Genomic DNA, 24062 nt, shown 5'->3' with positions numbered 1-24062 from the left:
ATCTGAAAGAGAAAAGAAACAAAAACAAACAACAGTAACAAAAATCCCTAAGTCCTTGTTAGTCTCATGTTTTACATTATACAGCATGAATGTTTAATATTTATTCACTACCTAAAATATATATGAGAATCATGTGAAAACTCTAGCCATTAATGTTGATTGAAGAAAACTAGTTATAACATAATGATAAAGTCAAATCCATTTTGAAAAAATCTTGAAGTAATGTTTTCATTTATTTGTTTAACTATATAGAATAATCTTCTGGGTCTTCTACTCCAGTTTGTAAGAAAATTTGTGATGCTGAAAGAATGGTAGTGTTTGTGCCCATTGCTCAGTTTCACAGTATAGTTTACTAGGTAGGATAACGGTAGTTGTCTTGTCTCTTTTGTTCAGTGAATGTACACAGGCAAGTTCAATGGAATGAGAATAAGCAGAATAAAAGTTACCCTTTTAAAAATTCATCAGAAGAGCTAGCAGAGTTGTCCTGCCTGTAATTAGACTTGCTTGCAAATGGGGACTCTGCCCTAGAGATTTCAGCTGGGAGGATTACAGTGACTGTTAGAAAAAGTTTCACAGAAAAAAAAAAAAAAAAAAAAAAAAAAACACTTCTGCAATTATGAATGGGTTTTCATAGTTTAAAACCCCAGGTGGAGTTCTTGCAGTGTTTTGTTAAGATGCTAATCAGTATAGCTGAAATCCTTTTAAAATTTTTGTTTTTCACAAAAGGATATCCAATTCAACTATCATAAATTTTAATCATTACAAGGAAATTTCTGGCAGGCTTGACAAAGAATACAGTCCTTGCCCTCTGATCCCTGATGTGTCTCTTATTTGTGTTACAAATTATCAATGTCTTATCTTTGCTATGCCTACAGTGAGATAATAGGACCCAGTCCTTTGACACAACTTTTCTTGTACAAGACTAAGGGATTCTCCAGTCCTTTTGATATGGGATTATCTAGGGTTGCCTGCATGCATTTCTACTGTTGCATAAGATGGTTTTGACTAAGTATGTTTTCCATCTTCTTTCTTTGTTGTGCCTTTCTCCTTTTGGAGTATATCCTGGTTCCCATGTGTTGTACTTGCCTTTCATTTATTTGGCATCTTCTATGTTTGCTTGTCCCAGTCATTACTACATGTTTTCTCTAATTTTTCTACAAGGACTGCTTTTTTTTTTTTTTTTTTTTTTTTCACGTGTGTGTGTGTGTTTTATTTTTATTTTTTCCTCTCTTCCTTATTCCTCATGCTGCCTAGGGAGCCCTCTACTCTTTGCCAAAGAAGATAAATCTCCATGTGACTCTTCTTTCCTACAGCCTTCTGTTTTAATTTCTTGCCTGATATTATCCTGGCTTTTGTTCCTGGAAACCTCAGTTCCTCATTATTTTAATTAAACAAGGCATTCGTCACTTGAGGAAGAGGAACCAGACATTGCATTTGTACGCAGGTGTATCCAGGTGTATCTACATGCAGTATGGACACTCACTTTTCTGACCAGTGATGAACGTTGCTCCTCATGGGTACATAGCAGGACCAGCACTGTTTAACATTTTTATTGGTGACTGAACAGTGGGATGGAGTGTACCATAGGCAGGTTTGCCGATGACGCCAAGCTGAGTGGTATAGTTCACACTTCAGAGGGAATGGATGCTATCCAGAAGGACCTTGACTGCCTTGAGAGGTGGGCCTGTGTGAACCCCATAAAATTTAACAAGGCCAAGTGCAAGGTCTTTTATCAGGTCAATCTTAAGCACAATAGAGTCTGGTCAGAGAATTGATTGAGAGCAACCCTGAGGAGAAGGATCTGGGAGTATTTGTTGATGAGAAGCTCAACGTGAGCTGGAAATGTGTGCTTGCAGCCCAGAAAGCCACCCATATCTTTGGATGCATCAAAAGAAGCGTGGCCAGCAGGTTGAGGGAGGTGATTCTCCCCCTCTACTCTGCTCTAGTGAAACTGTGTGTGATTCTGTGATTCCATCTGGAGTACTGCATTCAGCTCTGGGGCCCCTAGCACAAGAAGGACAAGTCCAGGGAAGGGTCAAAAAGATGGTCAAAAAGGCTGGAGCAGCTGGACGAGATAGTTGGGGTTGTTCAGCCTGGAGAAGAGAAGGCTCCATGGAGACCTTAGAGCCAGCCTATTTGCTAGAGAACTCAGGTCATCACTCCCTGTAACAGTAGTTATAAACCTTCTCCTTGTCATCATCTTTCTGTGTTCCTCTGCATTTATGTTTTCCTCCATGTATTTCTAGCCTTCTATTTCTACTCCCCTACTACTGCTAGGGATGCCTCAGCTGCATTTTAGTAAGACTGCTGAACCATGTCATCATTCTCCTCTGCACTCCCTAGAAACTAGTCAGAATAACCTTTTGCTCTCCATTGCACATTGCACCATAATGAACCAACCAAAAAAAATAATAATAACATTTGAAACAGACAGTGGAAATGGTTTGCTGTTCTTTATCATGGGTAATACACTCTATGCTTACATCACACATAGATAAAACGTAAGCGTGTATTCAATAGGAAACAGCAATTGTGTAAGGTCTGTGTGAAAACCTAGCAGCAGATACAATCTTACAAGTATATGTGAAAATAAAATGTTGGAGCACATGGCATTTGGAGACTTACTTTTTTTCTGGAAAGATATGTCTCAGTAAGTTGAATTACAGTCAGCTGTAATATACATAATATACATTTTTTTTTTTTTTTTACAGACGTGATTGTTTAGGGTGGGATCACAGCAGCAAATGGTATCATGATAGCTTATAGAATCATAGAATATCCTGAGTTGGAAGGGAACAACAAAAATCATTGAGTCCAACTCCTGGCTCCACACAGGACCACCCAAAAATCAAACTCTATATCTGAGAGCATTGTCCAAACACTTAATGAACTCCGGCAGGCTTGATGCCATGACCATTTCCATGGGGAGCCTGTTACAGATCACATGGTATCTCTGAGTCTCCACAATAGTCTGCAAAAAAAAAAAGATAATATATAGTAATAATAGTAATAACAACAACAACAACAATAATTTTGTGCTGTGAAGAGAGTACTTAAAAAACAGGACTAAAAGCACTGGTATGTGGTATTACATTCAGTAGTTAGGGTCACTCAGCTCATCGAAGTGGTTCTTGAAAACGTCAGAATTTTTCATAATGCATATGCAAAATGTACAACCTTAAGCATAAAAGAAGGGAAAGAAAGAAAGAAAGAAAGAAAGAAAGAAAGAAAGAAAGAAAGAAAGAAAGAAAGAAAGAAAGAAAGAAAGAAAGAAAGAAAGAAAGAAAGAAAGAAAGAAAGAAAGAAAGAAAGAAAGAAAGAAAGAAAGAAAGAAAGAAAGAAAGAAAGAAAGAAAGAAAGAAAGAAAGAAAGAAAGAAAGAAAGGAAGGAAGGAAGGAAGGAAGAAAGAAAGAAAGAAGGAAAGAAGGAAAGAAAGAAGGAAGGAAAGAAGGAAAGAAGGAAAGAAAGAAGGAAAGAAGGAAGGAAAGAAGGAAGGAAGGAAGGAAAGAAGGAAGGAAGGAAGGAAGGAAGGAAGGAAGGAAGGAAGGAAGGAAGGAAGGAAGGAAGGAAGGAAGGAAGGAAGGAAGGAAGGAAGGAAGGAAGGAAGGAAGGAAGGAAGGAAGGAAGGAAGGAAGGAAGGAAAGGAAGGAAGGAAGGAAGAAAGAAAAGGAAGGTTGGTTAGGAAAAAAAAAAGGTAAGGGAAAAAAAAGACAAAGAAAGAAGGAAAATATGAAAAAAAAAGAAAGAAATTATGGAGCTATCAAGTCTAAAATAATGTTTAAACATTATAAAGTTACTTAAAACAATAACAACAACAAAACTAATATAAGAATCAGGAAGCCAAAGAACTAAATTAGGAAAACAGACTGGTAATGATGGCTAGAAATAAAAATGGGAGGTAAATTGAACACCATGAAAACTGTTATTAGCCCTTTAGCAGTAAAATTATTTTACTTATATGTAGCCATGCAGATGGCAGATTTTTTCATTAGCTTCAAGAGCTATTGGATCCAGCACTGATTTTCCAAAAGCCTAGGAAATCCATGTGAGAAAAATTAGGAAGTACTATTAAAAGAGCCAAAATGGTTTTACCAAACAAAATACATACAAATGCTCAAAACTATGAGCAAGATTATTTGTATGCCCACATCTCAGTTCCATACTTCTAAACACCTGGACATCTAGTAAGTTTATGAGCATATCTTGATGGCCTCTGAGCATTTTATTTATCTATGTATTTATTTTACTGTAGGGCAACTAGGCTCAAATATATATTTGATATATATATCAAATACTATACTATATTTCAGTATCCAATTAACTAAATTTCATTTCTGGAAGATCTTGTATCCACCTTCCCAGGAGCGTATCATTCTTTCCATTACTATTAGCAGATAGGAACAAATTTTGAGTCATATTTTACCACAGTTGTCTCAACAGCATATGACAAGGACAGTTGTCCTATAATATGCTCCTAGATCAGACACTTTTGTATGTTAATTTATACATGAATTCTGGCACTTGTGGTGTCCCTTCCGAGTCAGCTTATGTAGGAGAAATGTGGTTTGGGCATTTGCCTTTTTTACACATTTGTTTCAAAATGAATTCTTAAATTAGAAATAAAGTTATTACCTTACATACTTTAGAGATTTATTATCTTAACTTGTCTTACTCAAGTTTGTCTAGGTTATACAGTAGTTTTGCTTTCTGTTTGATGACAATGAATGCTAATGTTTTTCATCTTGAGGTGATGTGGACTGGTGTTGATTTTTTTTAAATGTTTTCATTTAATCAACACTATAGATCCAGAAGTGAACACCATGTGTTTGTTCACAATCTGAGTACACAGGAAGTCTATATGTTTGTGAGTGCAAACTAAGGATTCCAACTGGGAGAGGAACAATATTGCTTAGTTGCTTATGTCTTAATTACACAGAAAGATACCTGTGTGAATTGCCATTTTCCGATTCAGTGATAACAAATTATTGTATCTGTGCCATGAAAGATAGAGTGAACAAAATGTCCAGTTTTGTTATGGACATATATTTGAAGCTTACCTTAGATAATGTTCAGCCAAAACAAGGATACCAGGAACAGTTTAAAATTCAATGAATTTATGAACTCTTTCACCATGACACACCCCCAAACACAATACTTTCTGTAGGTTTTAGTAAGTAATTGTGAAAGGTATCTGGACATGACAGATCCACAAAATTACAAAAAATAGCATACTACCAGAGAAAGGAATGGGATCTTCATCTGTGAGTGAGAAGGGGAATTTCTAAAGGTCACAAGGATCCATACTTTAATGAAGCGAGGGCAGGGAGATCAAAGACAGTCTAGGCCATATTCTCGAAATGCAGTTCCAGAGAGATTACCAAGAGTGAAGAATCTTTCCATGCATTCCTCTTGCTCACCTAGGAATCTTGGAATGCTACCCAAGCATATCGACAAGTCCACAGGCCCATCATAGGATTCTAGAATTATTTTTTTATTTTATTTTTTTTCATTTGAAGAGACCTTAAAGATCACCTAATTTAAACACCCCTGCCATGGGCCAACTAGACTAGATTGCTCAATGTCCCATCCAGACTGGACTCAAACACTTCAGGGACTGGGCATCCACAGGTTCTCTGGGCAACCTGTTCCATCTTCACCTTCATAGTGAAGAACTGCTTCCTAATATCTAATCTAAATCTATCTTTTTTTCATTTAAAGACAGTACTGCTTGTACCATCCCTACACACCCTGACAAAGAGTCCCAGCTTTCCTGTAGCCTCCCTTTAGGTACTGGAAGGCCACTCTAAGGTCTCCCTGGAACCTTCTCTTCTCCAGGCTGAATGACCCCATCTCGCTCAGCCAGCTGCTCCAGCCCTTTGACCATCTTTGTGACCCTTCTCTGGACTTGCTCTAATATGTCCATGTCCTTCTCCTCAGGGCTGCTCTCAATCCATTCTCTGACCAGACTCTGTGCTTAGAATTGACCTGATACAGGGTCCTGCGCTTAGCCTTGTTGAATTTTGTGAGGTTCACACAGGCCCACCTCTCAAGCCAGTCAAGGTCTCTCTGGATGGCATCCCTTCCCTCCAGCGTGTTGATCGCACAATGCTGATTGGCGTCATCAGCAAACTTGCTGAGGGTGCACTCAATTTCACTGTCCATGTCACTGATAAATATGTTAAATGGTGCTATTCTTAATACCAACACCACTCATTGCTGATCTCTACTTGGACATCAAGCTATTGGCTGCAACTCTTTAAGTGCAACCATTCAGCCAACTCCTTACACACTGAGTGGTCCATCCATCAAATCCATGTCTCGCCAATTTAGAGACAAGGATATCACTGGGGACAGTGACAAGTGCTTGCACAAGTCCAGGTAGATGATGTCAGTTGCTCTTCCCCTATCCAACAATGCTGTAACCCTGTCGTAGAAGGCCACAAGGTTTATCAGGCACAATTTGCCCTTAGTAAAGCCAGGTTGTCTGTCATTGATCACCTCCTTATTTTCCATATCACTTAGCCTAGTTTCCAGGAAGATCTGCTCCATGATCTTGCCAGGAACAGGCATGAGGCTGAGGCTGATTGTCCTGCAGCTCCCAGGGTCTTTTTTTTTATTTTTTTTTTAATTTTTTTTTTATTTTTTAACAGAGGTTATGTTTCCCCTCTTCCAGTCAGTGGGAAATTCACTGCCACAACTCTCAACTGTGATGGACAGTGGTTTATCAACTATACCTACCAGTTCCCTCAGGAACTGTGCATCTTATCAGGTACCATGGACCTGTGCACCTTCAGATTCCTCAGATGGTCTTTAACTTAAACTTCTTCTACAGTGGGTGGTTCATCATTACCCCAGTCCCTGCCTTTGGGATGTGGGCTATGTGGCTTGAGTCATGTGAATTATTTTTATTTATTTATTTATTTATTTGGGCAGTAAATATTTTGTTCTCTGTGGAACTATGTTCTGTTTGTTTATTTAAACTGATAGTTTACTGCCTCATAAAATGGAATTTTAGAAGTTATTTCTGGTTGTTTTTTGGCTACAAAACTGAGAGGGAGGTGTACTAAAAAGATCGTATCTAGCAATTCTATAACCAATTGAAAAAACACAACAACTGTCACATGTTAATACAATGCCCAAGTGGATAGGCATAACTTATTGGCTTATGACTAAAAAAATCTCTTGAGGAGAATAACAAATCACCATAATGTATACTAATGGTGAACATGAAAGATAAGAAAAATCATAGGAAGGCAGAGAACATCCTATTAAATATTTCTTGAGGAAGTTTATACACAATTTATTCCAGCTAATTCATAGAATATATCTCACATATCTCACTCAGGAGATACTAAGAAGCCCTCATTATTATTTTTTCACTCTCATAGCAAAACGGGAAAAAACAAAATCTATCAAATATCTATATGTCTCTTCATTTGCGTATTGTTTATTCTAAAATAAATAAATAAATAAAATATATAAAAGGGGAGAAAAAAGGTTTTTTTCCTGGAAAACAATGCACCAATACTGACCTATATCACTTAGTCATGTTGGAATGCATTTCCTCTGAAATAACACAAGATAAGTGTATTGGATAGTTAGCTGCTATACTTACAAAAATTTTAAAGTCATGAGACTTTTCTTCTCTGGGATTAGTACCAAACTCTATGTCAACAGATTTCCATAGGGATTGCTGGATGCCTTCATACAAGTCCTAAATAGCTGTACTTTTTTAAAGCCAAGGCAACAAAATATTTTTAAATACTTTTTCTTCAAATGTGCTGCTGATGAAGAAAAGCATGAGGAAATACTGAGAAGAATCTAAACTGTGGTGAAAGAACCTCCTGTTGAACAGAGTTGTTCATCAATTCCAACAGCAGCAGAAAGTAAATGAAAATGTGACCTGAATCAGAAGCTGAAAAAAAAAAAAAAAAAAAAAAAAAGTAGAATTCAAGCCTGTTAGAAATGCTTCTGTCAGACTTTTGGCATAGTTTTATCCTCATATTATACATCTAAAATACTGTAGGTATGTTCTCAAAACAATAATAATAATAAAACTGTAGTAGACATTAAAGCAATTCTTGAAGAAGCAATAGAAGTTTAATGGAAACCATCTGTTAAGATGCTTAAATTCAAGAGGCCATTGTTTTAGTTGGTTATTTTGATCTTTTTTCTGTGATTTTTAACAACAAATTCTTTGCAAAAATAATCTCTTTAAACAAGCTCAAGATTGAATATGTTTATTTCCTTTATTTCCCCATTTTAGGCAAAAAGGGGAGATTTCAATCACACCATACCTTTATTTACTTTAAAACTGCTTATATGCTATCTTATTCATGGCAATAAGCTCCTAGAACCATTTGCTACATAGTATTTTACAAAGTCTTAATGCTAAAGCTTTCTTGTAAGCATAGCATAGTAAACTGAAATATGTTGTTAATATTTCCTAATAGCCAGCTTTTTCTTCCCTGTCTTTTAACATTGAACTCTATCTTATGCTCAGTAAGATGTACTCTGGAGGGACATACAGCTAGAAGACAGCAATGAGATAGACTCTGTCTCTGCAATATTTAATAAATAAAATGTTTTTATTAAAGCAAACCATTAATACTTATTTTTTTGTCTTACCGCATGGTTATTAACTTTTAACTTTCCTTCATTTAGAGGCCATCTCTGTACATTGCCCTGCACTGTAGCTTCTGCAACTGTCCTAAACTAGTAGGTTTCAGTTCTGCTAGCAACATAGCTAGAAAATTTTGCCCAGGTAAAATGCCAGAGTATTTTCTTGCTCCACACTTGCACCATTTCAGAAAAGGCAATTTTGTGTTGTCTTTACTACTACTAATTCCAGAACATGCTGATGTAAAGCTGACTCTTGAGAGGTCTTCATGTACTGCATTCATGGTACCATATGGAGGTAGTAAATCCAACAGTGGGTTAAAAAGTAGACACGGCTATTGAGGAATGAGCAGATCAAGTGAAGTGAGGTAAATTGACTGTAGTTTATGGGCCTAACTGAGAGAAGGAGTTGAACTGCTGATCACCTTAAAACACATGGGTAGAAATTGCAACTTCTCCACAGCTTATATGTTTTCTCTGGCTGTGTCCTAAACATAATGGATGTTATTTCTAACACAGGTTCAGAATTTTCACTAACTTTCTAGCACAAGAGCATGTTCCTTACCTAAATTTAGGTTTCAAAATAAAGAAATTTTATTCCTCATTTTATAATCATATTTATGCTCTTGCATCCGTAACAGAACAACAATTTTAAGATACTGCTCTAGTTTGATTACATAAATAATATTCAAAACAAAAATCTAATGTTTTACAGAATATCAGTAACCTAGATGTTGTGCTTGGGAAGACATACATATGCGGTTCCCTAGTTTGTGTCATTATATTGTAATTTTGTGTAGGTAGATTGAGAAATTACTGTAATGTTCACTTGTCTGAGCAAATATGTAGCTGTAGAGCTCCCCCTAGCAGAGTTTAATTCCCAGTCATTTTATCCACAATGTCCTCTGAATTGACTTTAACACTGCTTTTCTCTTTGTATTATTAAAATATTGCTTTATATAGATGCTTTTTTTGGCAGTTAAAGCTATATATTCTGGGTATCAAACCTCTTTTACAAAAGATCTATGCAGTGCAGGAATACTATTTTTATCACAAACTTAGAAGAGGGGAGTGAAATATTTTCATCTTAAAAAGATGTGAAAAGATGTCTAAAAGTGTCAGCTGTACATTCTTCTGAACATAATAAGCCTGCTTAAAAAACTTAGCAACTACTTAACCACTAAAAAGGACAAATAATTATTTTTCAGTGTGCATAAAACTGGAAGAAAAGTGAGTTCAAGTTTTTCTATGAAACCTGTTTTTATATAAAATGAGCACTTTCTAATAAAACTTTTTTTTTTTTTTTACTAAGTTGAAAATGCAGTAATCTCTCTATGAAACTTGAATGTAGCAACCTTTATTAAAGTGGCAGTAGTTTGCTTCTTTAATATTTTTTCTGATCTTCATTATATATATCCTCTATGATTTGCATTGATTAAAAAATTTGATATAATATAGCATATTTTTCCTTACAATCACTGTTTGCTTGCTTCTTTATTTCTGAATCTATAGATAAACATTCATTTTCTTAATTAAATACATATGTAAGAAAATCTATTGAAAAGATCAAATAGAAAATGAAAGGGTAATAAAGGTATCATGATCACTTTTATTCAACTTCAACCTAAAGCTCTGAGGAACAGAAATTGATCAGTTTCATCAAAATTGATCAATTTTAATTGATCAATTGATCAGACTGTCCACTGAACTATTAAAACAGACAACTTATGTTTTAATATTCAGAAAAATAGATTTTTATCATCATCATCGTCATCATCATCTTCATTTAAGAGAAAGCCTCCAAATCCCTAGAGCTTTAATATCTGTTGCTGGGGTACTATGATTGCCATATTTATTTGTTTAAATCAATGAGAGCATTTGTTCTTCTTAAACAATATAAACTACTGATGGATGGTAGGAAATCAAATTATTCAAGCTACTGCTATAGATTTTGAATCAGTCGTTTAAAAGATGAAAGAGGCATTCATGCGGAAGAACCAATCATTTAATGGGTGTTTCTCCTTTAACTGAAACTCTGCTTTAGAAGACAGTTTGCAAAAGTTTGACATGATACCTTAACTGCCTTAAAATTGCATGCTTTATAGTTTCCTAGACCAGGATCAAAACTTTGGTGGAATTCAAGCTGGGAGCTGGTTGTGTCAGAGAACCACTGCAGGAACCTTGCAGTTTTCAGAACCATTAAAGGGAAAATGACGCTCTCTCTCTCTCTCTCTCTCTCTCCATTTTAAATTGTCTCCTCATTCATTCATCAACTTTGCTTGTATTTATGAATCACAGTTCTTAACAGAAGAGACACTTGATTTTGCATACTGGCATGTATTCAAGAAATGAAGAAAAGTTAGCAGGGAAAAATTATGATGTGTTAATATGGGCAAAATGACACTCCACTGCCAGCCAGATCCGAACTGCCCATTCATGCAGGTTCAACAAACGCAGCTGCTCTCCTGTGTGCTAGGGACTGAATCATTTGCAACAAAATTGTTTGCAGTACAGAAAATGGGAGGAAGGCTTTGCCCTCTAAATATTATTATGATTTTTTAAGAGGCAGTGGTCCTTCTCACTATTTTTTTTCATAGGCCAAAAGGGAGAACAGAAGGAACAACTTGCTCATTTGGCGTATTTCCACAACTGAGATGACCATTTCATAGGCCAAGAGGGACAGTTAGAGGAAGAGCTTGCTTATTTGGCCAATTTCCACATAATTTCCTGCAATCAAACCATATCCCTGTTTGCTTTTGCTGTGCCTTCATCTGTTTTTTTCTCATGCACAGACTAAAGGAGTGTATAAACTATATGATCCTCCTAGAATATAAGGACATGCATGTTTCTTGGTTATTGAAGCATAAAGGACTCTAAACTTCACAGCTTGAGGTAAAAAAGGAAAAAAAAAATCAATTTAGCCTAGTACAAATATAAAGTGGAAAAGAGTTATAAATTAAGCCTTTAGACAGGCTGTGAAACATCAGTGATAGGTACTTGGTTGCATATGGACCATAAACAACCATATTTCCCTTCTATTTGCAATCACTAAATTAAGCCTGAACCCATTTTGTTGTTGTTGTTGTTTTATTTTATTTTATTTTATTTTATTTTATTTTATTTTATTTATTTTATTTTATTTTATTTTATTTTATTTTATTTTATTTTATTTTATTTTATTTTATTTTATTTTATTTTATTTTATTTTATTTTATTTTATTTTGTTTTATTATTTTATTTTATTTTTCCTGAGGAACCACTGGTTTAAAAATGAATTTAAGAGTTTGATTAAATGGTAAGAGTCCTACCCATGTAACTTGTGTTCACAGCCGCCATTGCTGTAGCTGAAGGTGCAAGAGGCCATTTAGGCAGGAACACTTGGCTACAAAGAAGGAAGCTATCTAACCAAACATCCTCAGCAATACTCCCAAATCTAATCTTTAGTAAACTGAATTTTGTTAACTCATAGGTTGTATTATAGACACTTCCTGATCGTCCTCTCCCAGATTCCTCATTGCTTTGCAAAAAGTGATTTATCTGGCCCAGTGTAACATTTGGAAAACTTTTGCAGAAGCAGTATCTACATCTTTATTTCTAAAAATCAAAGCAATTATTTCTGCCAATATCTGCAGACTGATGATTGAGGGTTAAAAACATAAGTAATGTACAAAGAAATCTCACTACGTTATGAAGAGTGAGCTGCTTTGTCACCAATGTGCAGATATCAAACACAGTTTTCCTGAAGCAAAAACAAAACAACATTATCTCATCTGTATTGTGTAAATAGCCACCTTTTCTAGGTAACTGCAAGAAGACAAATTATACATGTAATGCATATCTAAAAAAAAAAAAGAGTACAGGACAGATAGGCACAATAGTTATTTATTAATATAATATATTATTAAATAATATATATTAATATAATAATATATTTATTAAAAATATTATTCATTTAAAGCAATATTCTATTTATGAACAACTTTGTAGAACAAGCTAAATAGGTTTCAAGTCACATTTAATTCACATTTGCACTTGCAAAGGTCCTGTGTTTTTCAATCAGCAGCTGCAATTCTGTCTAATTTATATTTCTGTATCTCTGCTTCTGATGGTAAGATACCTAAGTGAGTTTGCATTTTGTTGCAAACCAAACAAAAGGAAAAAAAAAAAGACAAAAATGAAAACAACAACAAACTAATTTGTCTGTAATACCAAGACTTTATTAGTACTTACTCCACAAACAGAAAGTCATATTTTGATTTCAGACATGAAGGGGAGACCAAAGCATCCCTAAAGGCATTACAGACTAGACTAATGCTTTCAAAATCCACTGAGTAATATTTGTTCTCACTTACTGAGAAATGGAAGAGCTACAGCTAGAAGCTGTTTTGGCTAATTGTATTTTCAGAAAGATGTGGGCTAGTTTGAGAGAGTACAGGGAACAGCAACAATGGCAAGAAGAGGTCTAGAAAACATGAGTATAGAAGCATGTCCAGTGGGAAAAGACTGAAAAGATGTGTTGGGTCTGTTGGGCAGAGAAAACCCTGAAGAACAGTGCATGACAGACTGCTGCTGAAAAGATAAACAAGGAAACAAATTTTCTTCTTGTCTTAAACTAATGAAGTAATAGTTTCAAAAAATAATATCAGACCTAAGGAAAAAATAGACTTTGTAACAGTTATGATAGTTTAATGCTGGAACTAATCACTTGGAGAACAAGTTTTTTACCATAACAGAGGTTTCATATATCCCGACTGATTAGATAAGCAACTGCCAGATAGACACTGGCATTATGACTGTTTCTTGTGTAGGAAGCCTTATGGTAAGGAAACGAAGCACGGAAATATTATATGAAAATTAGGTCTCTCTGTGGGTCAGAATTTTCATTGCTATAATAATAAACTTATTTTCACTTTATGGATGTTCACAAAAAATATTTCATGGAGGAAAAGCTGTCCCGGCGGACATCCCTCATGAAGGGAGTTCTGGACCCTAAATACCTGCAATGACAATATTTCATTGAAAAAGAGTGCAGCTGGATCAGTTGACAAGTTGCCAGTGATACGCAACTGAGAATCCAAAACCAGACCTAATGCAGCAATGAGCAGCAATGAAATGAAAACCAGAAATATAAGGGAAATATACATTCTGTGGTTAAGATGTTGTCTCTAACAAAGTTACATTGACACCAACCTTGCTAACTACGATGCAGTTTAGATTTTACCAGGCAACACAGCCTTTTGGGCAATGGTGACATAATGCACTTCTCATCTTCAGGGTGCTCTGCTAACAGGAACTAATGACCCTCTACGATGGAAATCTTTGAGCTCTTTGTTGACTGATGCTTCCTGGCTTTGGCTCATGATGAGCATTTTGCAGCTTGACAATTTGTTTATTTCTACTCACCAACCTCATTGAAGTACATCAGCTTCTGTGCTTTTATTCTTTTATGTCCCAGTGTAATAAGATGGAGAGGGAGGAGCAGATAGGAGCTGAAGAGTAAAACTAAAAACATCTCTTATTATGTCTTTTTTTTTTCCACCACTTCAACGCAAGCTACTAAAGAGTAGCTTGGAAACCCTTTAGCCATGTACCCTTGGCTTTTTACTTGTTTAACAGGAGTCTTGCACAACTTGTGTTTTATGTTCTGTCACCATGATTTCTCTATACTTTAGCTGGTCTCCTGGTGCCACTGTTTGCCATTGGCCTGCCTTCAGAGCAAGTGTCTGTGGATAGTATTCATATAGTATGTAACATACCATATGCTTTGACAACTCATGTGGTCTTAATGGGTTTCCCAGTTACAGAGGGTAAAAGAGCAAGGCAGCCTGTTCAGCAGGCTACCACATAACAGTTCTTATGAATAAATCCTTTAGATAGGAAAAAATAAATCATTTCTACAATGTTTGTTTTTTATCTGGTATATATAATGAAGTCTTTCTCTCCTGTGGCGGGGAAAAGTGCAAATAGGATATCCGCAATGTCGCTTAAATGAATAATGACCTGGAGGTTAGTTAAATTAATTTCTATAAGCTTCATGATCTCTTTAGTGCTTGCAGCTAGGTGACACATTGAAGAAGGATGTCTAGAAATCAGTGATTATCTTTGTTCATCTATGCTTTTGCATGCTTGCTTTAAATCTATACAGAAGAAACACAGCTTTCAGAAAATAAGGCTATTTATATGTCTTACCTTGCAAAACAGTACGGAAATAAAATGTTGCATGGAACACTTCCTTTGATTTACTTGCAGCTTTTGAAGCAGCATCTCATTATCTTCTCTTTACCCACTTCTGTTTTCTTTGATTCTGTTATCTTAGTCAGCTTTAAAAAAATTGTATATTGGCTTCTCCTCATCCTGGATCCATTCCCCTTACTCTTGTCTTTTTCTCTGCTTGAGTTAATACCATAAAATGTTTTCTTACATAATAAAAATAGTAGTGCTTCTATAGTGACACGCTGAAGACCACAGAGCAATTTAATTCCCAGAATATCTAAAACACATTCATTTTTTTAATCTTTTCTTGGAGCCGTATATTATATTATACAGGGCTTGCCTATGCTGCTTTTCATATTCTTCTCTTATATATTAACACTCCCATTCTTGCAATGCAATGAAATTTTTCAAGCTTATATGCTTTTCAATTATACCGATTTCTTGGCATAAATAATTAAATAAATGAAATATAATAGTTATATATCATAAGCTACACTAATATAAATGAATTACATTTGTACTACTCAACCTTTTAAACTGTGCATGTAAGATACACACAGGATTTTTTTATCTCTCCCTATAATTCTTTGTGTGTGTAAAATTAGAATAAATTCTGAAACAGACTGGTTGCCTAGTGGGGTTGGGTTAACTACGGATGACTAAATCTTTCAAGCTTGCTAGATTAAACACAGCAGACTTTTACCTAACATTCACGAATAATCTAATGAATTTGTTAATTATTCTGGTTTGACCATACATGCCACAGAATTTGAAACTCAGATGCAGATGTCTATAGATCCTGCCATCCTTCATTGTACAGTTTGTATTCAGCAGCCCCCACCTCATTTTTATGTGGGACATGCAGGTAGGGAGAGGATGAAGTAGCCTAGCTAAGTTCCTTTGTTTCTGACATAAATTAGGAGGGGCTACAAATTCTTTAAAAATGAACACTATGGTCCCTTATGGGATAATTTTCCTGCAGGAAGCAGATTTTCCACAATTTTTGATCATTCAAAATTTCCTTGATCTTCTAACTTGCTCTTACAACTTGGCAGAATTTTTAGTTCCAACATTTATTTCAAAGAGAGACTTCCTTCCATTATGAGAATGAATGGCTTTCAAGCTATTCCTTATTATTACCGCTCTGACAGAACAGAAAGAATGAAAGAAGAGCTAAGAACTTTTCTCTTTATAAATAAATGATAATGCAATTAATCTACTCTGTCCTATTAGCTAATATTTACAGGTATTATATACAGTAACAAATAATGCTAAAACTGTAAAGAGTATTTCAGACTTGCTTATTTTTAGATATCCTTCATTATTTTTAAATGTATTTGTCAAGAAGAACCATGCAGAGTGTTAATGGCTACTATGAACATATTCTTCTTAAGTAGTCTGTGCTAATGTATTTCTTTCATGCACTATGATAGTGAAAGCAATACATTGCTTTTGATCATAAAATGCACATGGTGTTGAATACAGGCAGTGTTTTATAAAGACTGGAACAAGATTGCAAGAGCACCTATAATACAACTTTAAGCTTCCAGGCACTGGCCTTAAAAGTAATTTTCATTTAAATTCAGGTATGCATAAAAATCATGGAAGTGTTGGAACCTTAATTCTTACTGAAGATCTGAGTCAAAAGAAGATCTTTAGAGCTCTTAAAAACTAGAGGCTATATCAAATATACCCTTAGAATGATTTTGAGTTTGGAAATTATGAAGGACAGAAGTATAAAGGATAGATAGCTTTGTCAGGGGGGTTGAACCTGATGATCTTTAGAGGTCCCTTCCAACCCCTTCAATTCTGTGATTCTGTGATAAGTTAACCTGTTACTAATAATTTTTTATTATTATTATGCCCATGTTGCATTTTATATCATCTTCCACCTAACTCTTTAAAACAAGAAATTTGTTTCAGAATCAAACTAAGCGTGCTTTTACTGACAATGGAAATATTTTTTATGAGATTCCTAAAGCCACACAAGGTTCTGAATGGGTATTTTCACCTTTTCTCTGATGACAGGTATATCTTTGACAGTTTATTTGTTCACAATTCTCAGCTATCTACTTAAATGCAAATTAAGCTGTCCCTTCCTATCTTTTTAATCAGGAAGAAACTCACAAGAACATTCTTTTCATGATCTTGAAAATCCTGCAAAAACATTTTCTTTGTGAGTTGTTTGAATATGAAGAAAAGCTCAGGAAGTTGATGGATTTCCTTTTTATATTGAAATAAATCAAGCAGAGCTCTGACATCTTTTATGTACAAAAGAAACTTTACTAAATTGGTCAGTACTCACAAGCATAGGTTTAAATTTGGAGGAGGTAATCTGTATTCTTTTTTATTTTTTCTTGATATATTTAAAGAAATTAAATATTAATACCTTAATATTTTGTTATTTCTTGTATTGGCTTTTTTTTTTTTTTTTTTTTTTTTTTTTTTTTTTTAATGTTCAGGAGGGAGAGGTCTGATTTCAGCCTCCTATAAAAAAGCTTCTGTATAGTAATAGTTTAGTAATAGTTTTCTCCAAATAGTTTTCTCAGGTCCTTTCTGATCTGAAGGTTTCAAATTTGAAGCCCTATTCTTTTAAGATGTTCCAAAAATGATGATCATTCTAAATTAGCCCCATTACTGATCAAGTGATATATTTGCGTGACAAATTATTTCCAGTTTAGAGATTCACGGATGCTCTTTGTGGGACATTTTAGCCGTGGAAGTTGTATAGGACTCAGGTTCATAGAGAACGCCTTGGTATATTTTTTTAAGCTTTTTTTTTTTTTTTTTTTAAGTGGCTTCAACTTGAGTACTTTGGCATCCTTCTCACTGCAGACTGAGCTATCTGTCAAAATGTCAGTGCCAAGCATCAGCTTTTCTGAGAAAAAAAGTTACCAAAGTGAAAGGAAACAATACAAGGAGTTGTGAAAGTCTCATCTGGTTAAATGATGACTCTGCCAAACATTCTATACAAATAGTGAGCTGTAAGTGTATTTTTACTTATATGTACCACCCACAAAGGTCTGGATCGATTTTACAATATGACTTTGTGAAATAAGTCACAGTGTAGTGACTGTGACTTAGAGTAAATTTTGCTGAATTACCTAAACTCTTTAGGATCATATGAATTGGTGGAGCAACATAGTAGCACAGAACTGCTATGAGCTTAGCTTTGCACTTTCAAAGTTTTTGCGCTCTAAACTAGTAAAGGTATTAAGCTCACAATAGTTCAACACAGATCTTACGCCATAGGTCATCTGATCATAACACTGAGTTGAGATACAACTGTGAGATTTGCTCTGAAGGAAGATCTGCTGAATAGAAGTTGTTTGAAGTGGTTTTAAATACATACATTTTAAATAAACCCTTCATTTTGAGCATGTAAATAACAGTATAGAATTACAAACAAAACATTCAGCGTCCATGAGCTAACAGGCGATGGAAATCCACTGTTCAGTTCAAAAGATACACAGTACAATATTTTCTAAAATGAAAAGAAAAAAAAATCATTTACTCTTAAGTGGAGAAAAATTGCGTTAATTCACATAACTCTTGTAGCTAAAAAAAAATGTTCAATCTGCATTTGTCATAAGTTTATTTATACTGAGATAACATTTGCAAAGCACCCTAGAAACAGGAAGATGTGAGTTTCTGTTTCTAATCTGAATGGTCATACGATATATGGCCTTAAGGTAGTAAGCACCATTCAAAACAGAGTGTTTTTTTTTTTTTCCCATTGATCTAGCATATTTTGTTAAGTTGCAAAAATTTGAAACAAATGTACTCCAAGATTTAAAAAAAATAATCAATGATATCATCAATCACATATATATAAAGCATATGCACAAATAATTAACAACTATTTCCTTGTGAAGAGGATTAAAGGTTTTGGGATTTTTTGGTAACAATTACTTGAGGCAATCTTGTATTTATTGTAAAGCTGAGGTAATTTTAAATCATTTTTGTGTGTATAAGCTTGATAGCCTTTACAGTTAGATAATTAAATAAAGAATAAAACAAACAAACAAACAAACAAAACCAAAACAAACAAACAAACAAACAAACAACAACAACAACAAAAACACAGAACAAACCAAAGAAAGTCTCTGACTGACAGTGGTGTCAATACTTCTAGAAGCTGACATTTCAAGTATGATTTGCCCATACTTATCTTAATCCCTAGAATTAAATCACTGAAACAGATCAAGTACGAGCTGGGGAAAATTTTGCCCTTGCTAACATGATTCAGACAAAGGTAAGAGAGTAACTGCAGCACAGATTCAAATAAAGCTAGTTTGTGAAAGATGAAGAAAAAGATTCATGGTTCCAAAAGTTGGCTCAAGGTGCCTATGTGATGTCACCAGAGATTGGGTTTCAATCATGAATGATTGTGGCACAGTGAGGAAAGGACTCCTCAGCCTCTGGTGGGGCCTGAGGGGGCTGTTGCCCTGCCAGTCCCAAAGAGACTGAAAGTGCAATTCTGCAAGTTTACTGCCATGGAGGACTGAAGGAGAAGAAATTGCCAAATCTTCATTGATTTCAACAGAATTAGGCTGATTTATCTCAATCAGGAAGGACTGACAAGTACATATGCTTTACCTCATTTTCTGCAATTTTTTTCCAATGTTAGTGAGATGGTCTGGATCATTGTTATACTTTACAAATCAACACATTCTCTATGTATTTGCAATACTCCGTAAGTCTCTCAGAATGCCAGCATGCCTGAATCTTTCAGATATGGAGTTTTAGGGATCTGCTGGAGGAAACTAAATGTATCTTTCTGAGTTGCACTGTACTGAGTTTGAAGGTAGTATTTTGTCTAATTTTACAAATGCTGAGTTAATTCTAGCCAGCATGTAATATATTCTGTAAAATAAAAATTATTTTGCAAAGAGTTTTGGTAGCTTTGTGATTAACAAAATAAAATGCCTTTTGTATGGTACATGTGGATACAATATTATTCTCTGCAACATAAATGCAGTATGAAACCATTGTTTTGTTCTTTTAATTGTTATTCTTTTAGACTTCTCTGCACTGGTCTCACAGTGACGACAGTTAGCATGTGGGCTACAATACCGTCTACCAGTATTAACCTATGACCAGACTCTTTGTTAGAACTAATGAACACCAGTAGGGGCTCTGTTTTATAGTGCACTTTCCCCAAAGTTAAACATAGGGAACTTCCCCCTATATTTTTACTTTAACTATTGAAACGATAAAAAGTAAACATAAAATGCGCTACAGAAATTTGTTGCAGCTCCAAATGTTGACTTTAGCTTGCATTGTATTCTTATTTAGAGCCTGACTTGGAAAGTTTTTTTTGTTTTGTTTTGTTTTTTGACTGGTGATAAAGTCAAATATATTAAAGTCTTTCTCAATTGGCTTCTTACAGTCTCTTTACCCCCTGTTGCTTGTGTTGAAAGGGCCAAATTCTGCCTACTTTACTGACAAAAGTAGTTGTCTTTTTAGCAAGACTGTATATGTAAATAATAGAAGCAGAATTTGGTCCAAAGGGACAAACTTCAGCAGAATGAAAACAAGCTAAATTCACAATTTAAAAATGTACATACACATGAGATATCTTTTTTTACCTATTCCTGATGGTTGTCCTTTAAAATCTTTTGTGAAGCAACTGTATGCACTTTAAGATTTTCTCAGTGTATTTCTGTATCTTCTGTATTTATTTATTTATTTATTTATTTTTAAACACAATCAGATATAGTATTTGCATAGGAGTTTATAAGCCATATCTTACAGTATTCACTAAACAGTTGTAAAGAGGGTTTTGGTAGTGGAAAATTTGCAGTATAGGGCCTATTAACTAATTACAATGTAAATTAGCATGTATGTGGTTATTTACTTGGGAAACAAAGCATCAGTTAACATGGATTTTAAAGTTAATCTAATTATCTGACAAATACTGGTTTGCAGACTCTGAAAAACTCCTCTCTTCTTAAATGGTTAGGGTAAATGTTATTTTTTTTTTCCAAAGCTTTTCTGATTTTGCTCACTGTAAATTTGCTCAGTTGCCATAAAAGGACCATTCTATGGTAACTTGTTTCCCATAAAATCAAACAGCTAATCAAAAATAGTATTTGGAGGTAGCCGAAAATACATACCCATGCCGTACAGGTTTCAAGCAGCTATTGAAGACAGCAGAGTGCAAACCCCAGATGCATTTGGCTTCCGTGGAGTCTAAATGTGTTTTTTATTTGGAGCCCAAACATGTGATTTTTGTTTGTTTTCCTTTTCATTTTAAACATCTAACTTTTAGGAGGAATTCTTGCAACTTCATAGCTTGCCCTTAACAGCACAGATGGCTTTCTTCTTCACTGTAGAGTGCTCTGCTTTCCCCTAAGGCAAATTAGTCACCTTTGACACCACCAACAGTAGGTAAAGCAGCAGAAGTTATGATAAGAGATCAGGCTTATAAAGGGAGCTGTTTACCTGTTGCTTCTGCAGCTCATGCTGATGTTAGATGTGCGTTTAAAGATTTTGCTCGCCTCCTCATTTAATTGCTCCTCTGCTGACTAGGGTTGGGGTGGGAAGGGTTGGGCTTCCCTGTATGGCTATGTCGTGGGGGCAAAAGGAGTTTAGAAGAGAAGTACAAAAACATGTATGCATATATATATATGTATATATATAGATATATATACACACATACATATAATATATACATACATATATATAATAATATAAAATAATGTGATGTAAATACAGTGAAATAATAAAATAAAATAATAAAATAAAATAAAATAAATAAAATAAAATAAAATAAAATAAAATAAAATAAAATAAAATAAAATAAAATAAAATAAAATAAAATAAAATAAAATAAAATAAAATAAAATAAAATAAAATAAAATAAAATAAAAAATAAAATAAAATAAAATAAAAAATAGGTTGGGAACGGTGATTCTCCGCCATTCCCGAGCGGAGGCACAGCCCGCAGGCGGGCTGGGTGCGAAGCGCGCAGCCGGGAGGTGGGCGTCCCGCACCCGCCGGGGCTGCGGGAGGCTCCGGGGTTCCCCCCCCGTCCCGGTGCCCGCGGAGCCGCCCGGCCGGGGGGGTTCGGCGCCGGGTGCCCTCCCGGGCGGGGCGGGGCGGGGCCGTGCCGGGGCGGTGCGGGCCGGGTCCCGTCGCGTCCCGCCCCGTGGGGGCGAGCGGCGGGCGGGGGCAGCGCGGTCGCCGCCGCCGCCGCCGGGGCGCAGCTGCCCGCCCGCCGCCGGGCGCTGTGTGCGCGCAGGGGCCGCGCTGCCTGCGCTCGCTGCCTCCCTGCCTCCCTGCCTCGCTCCCTCCCGCGCCGACGCGCGCACACGGGCGCGCGCGCGCAGGCACAGGCGGGGACGCGCCGCGGGTGCTGCGCATCCCGCGCTGCCCGTGCCGCGGCGCCCAGGTGGCCGCGCTTCGCGGGGTTCCGCGGGGCTCCGCGCTCGCCCCCCGGCCCTGCCCTGCCCTGCCCTGCCCTGCCTTGCCCGGCCCGGCCCGGCCCGGCCCGGCCCGGCCCGCGGCGCCCCGCCGGCAGCGGGGCCGATGGGGACGGGCGGGAGGATGCGCCTGAGCCGCGTCTGCTGCGTTTTCTACCAGCTGTGCGTGCTGTCAAGCGGGCTGGCCGCAGGTAAGTGCGCGCCTTCCGCTCCGCGGGGACGAGCCCCGGGCCGGCCGCCGGTAGCTCCCGGTGCCGGTAGCCGCCGGTGCCTGCCCGCTGCTGGGCGCCCGAGCGGCAGCGCCCGTCCCGTGCGAGCGGCGGTCGCCCACCGCGCGGGAGACGCGGGTTTCCAGCAGCAGCCCTGTCATCGTCGTGCGGCTTGCCGAACGCCTGGGGATGCGCGTAAAGCCGCCCGGTGTCTCAGGCTGAGACGGGCTGTGTGCGCTATTATGTAACAGAAGTACGGCGCGAGTTTTGGTTAAATTGTGATAATGGTGTGCGTAGTGCACAGGCATCGTTCGTGGTATCTGAGTTTGGTTACAGTGCCGGTGATGCTGCGTGTGCACGCGTCTGCCACTTGTACGTGCACTTGCAAGCGTGTAGCTGTGGAGAGTGAGTGAATTTGGCTGCATTTTTGAAATCGGCGGGTTTTACGGAACGTGCTGAGAGCAAGGTTGACATTTTCAAATTTATTTATTTATTTATTTTTTTGCTCAACTTTTCCCTTATATATGTATCTGAGCTCCGTGGAAAAGGAAAAGTTGCCACTTTTCTGTCTAAATGAAGAAGGTTTTGTGCAACTTATTGAGTGGAGATGATGGCCCCAAAGAACATACCCAGCTGTTGGGACAAACACACCTTCTGCCCAGTTTGAGTGCCATCTCTCTCTGTGTTACCCAGGACAGTGCTCTGTGCCAGATCGCCCTGAACAGGCACAGGGACGTCTAGCATCTAGCCTGTCTGCTAAGGTCAGGATGGAAGGGCCAAACAGAGCCCATTGTGTTTTGGGTGGTGTGCTTGGTGGGCTAGGAACCCAAAGGAGCATGTCGTGAGGCATAGTGCAGGTTTCTGGCTGGCACTGTGTGCAGCTGGGTGCCTTACTCATTTAAAGACTCTGCTGGCTTTCCCACAGGTCTCCATGCTTCGGAAGACTCTGAGGAGTGGGAAATTGTCTTTCCTGCGCTCTGGAGCAGGGGCCAGCAGGAGCCAGCGGGAGGCAGTGGTGGAGGGGGTGGCTGCAGCGCGGACCCCAACTGCGGGAACCGGAACAGCACCCCCAACGCCCCCATCACACCCAGCCCGGTGGCAGGCAGCTCTCGGGAAGTGCGCTCCATCTCCTCCTCGGTGGAGGGGCAGGGGCAGGCTGCAGGGGAGGCAGCAGAAGAAGAGGACACCGAGGATGAGTATGAGTCTCAGGAGTTTTACCACTGGTCCCCCCTGCCCCAGGGGTCTGGTGCTGCCTCTCAGTTGCCACCAGCACCATCCCCACCACCACCACCTCCAGCAGAGGATGGAGATGAAGTGCTGCTGAGGATCCCGGCCTTTGCTCGGGAGCTCTACCTGCTGCTCAAGAGGGACAGCCGCTTCCTGGCTCCTGGCTTTGCTGTGGAGGAACGGCTCGGGGGAGATGGCAAAAGCCCACCTGGTGCTGCACAACTGCAGCCTGAGAGAGCTTGTTACTACAGTGGTGCTGTTCTTCGCTACCCAGGCTCCTTCGCTTCCTTCAGCACCTGTGGTGGATTGGTAAGATGACCTTGCATGCAGGGGCAGCACCAAGGTCTCCATCCTAGCATTATCTCCA

The 24062-nt window shown here is 37.6% G+C and overlaps 1 protein-coding gene across 2 annotated transcripts in view; it reads left to right on the top strand.

Annotated features, from left to right (window-relative positions):
- The first annotated feature begins 21991 nt into the window (after positions 1 to 21991).
- Positions 21992 to 24062, top strand: part of ADAMTS19 (ADAM metallopeptidase with thrombospondin type 1 motif 19) — a 163110-nt gene continuing 161039 nt past the window's right edge. For both annotated transcript variants that reach the window (XM_038170694.2, XM_038170693.2), the window contains exons 1-2: positions 21992 to 22450; positions 23394 to 24004. In XM_038170694.2, coding sequence (XP_038026622.1) covers positions 22366 to 22450; positions 23394 to 24004 — 696 coding nt within the window. In that variant the 5' untranslated portion in view covers positions 21992 to 22365. The remainder of the gene's footprint in view (positions 22451 to 23393; positions 24005 to 24062) is intronic.

The sequence above is a fragment of the Anas platyrhynchos genome, chromosome Z (assembly GCF_047663525.1).
Source record: "Anas platyrhynchos isolate ZD024472 breed Pekin duck chromosome Z, IASCAAS_PekinDuck_T2T, whole genome shotgun sequence".
In the NCBI taxonomy this organism is placed as follows: Eukaryota; Metazoa; Chordata; class Aves; order Anseriformes; family Anatidae; genus Anas; species Anas platyrhynchos.
Note: the sequence above shows the minus strand (reverse complement) of the source record. Positions and strands in the feature narration are given on the sequence as shown.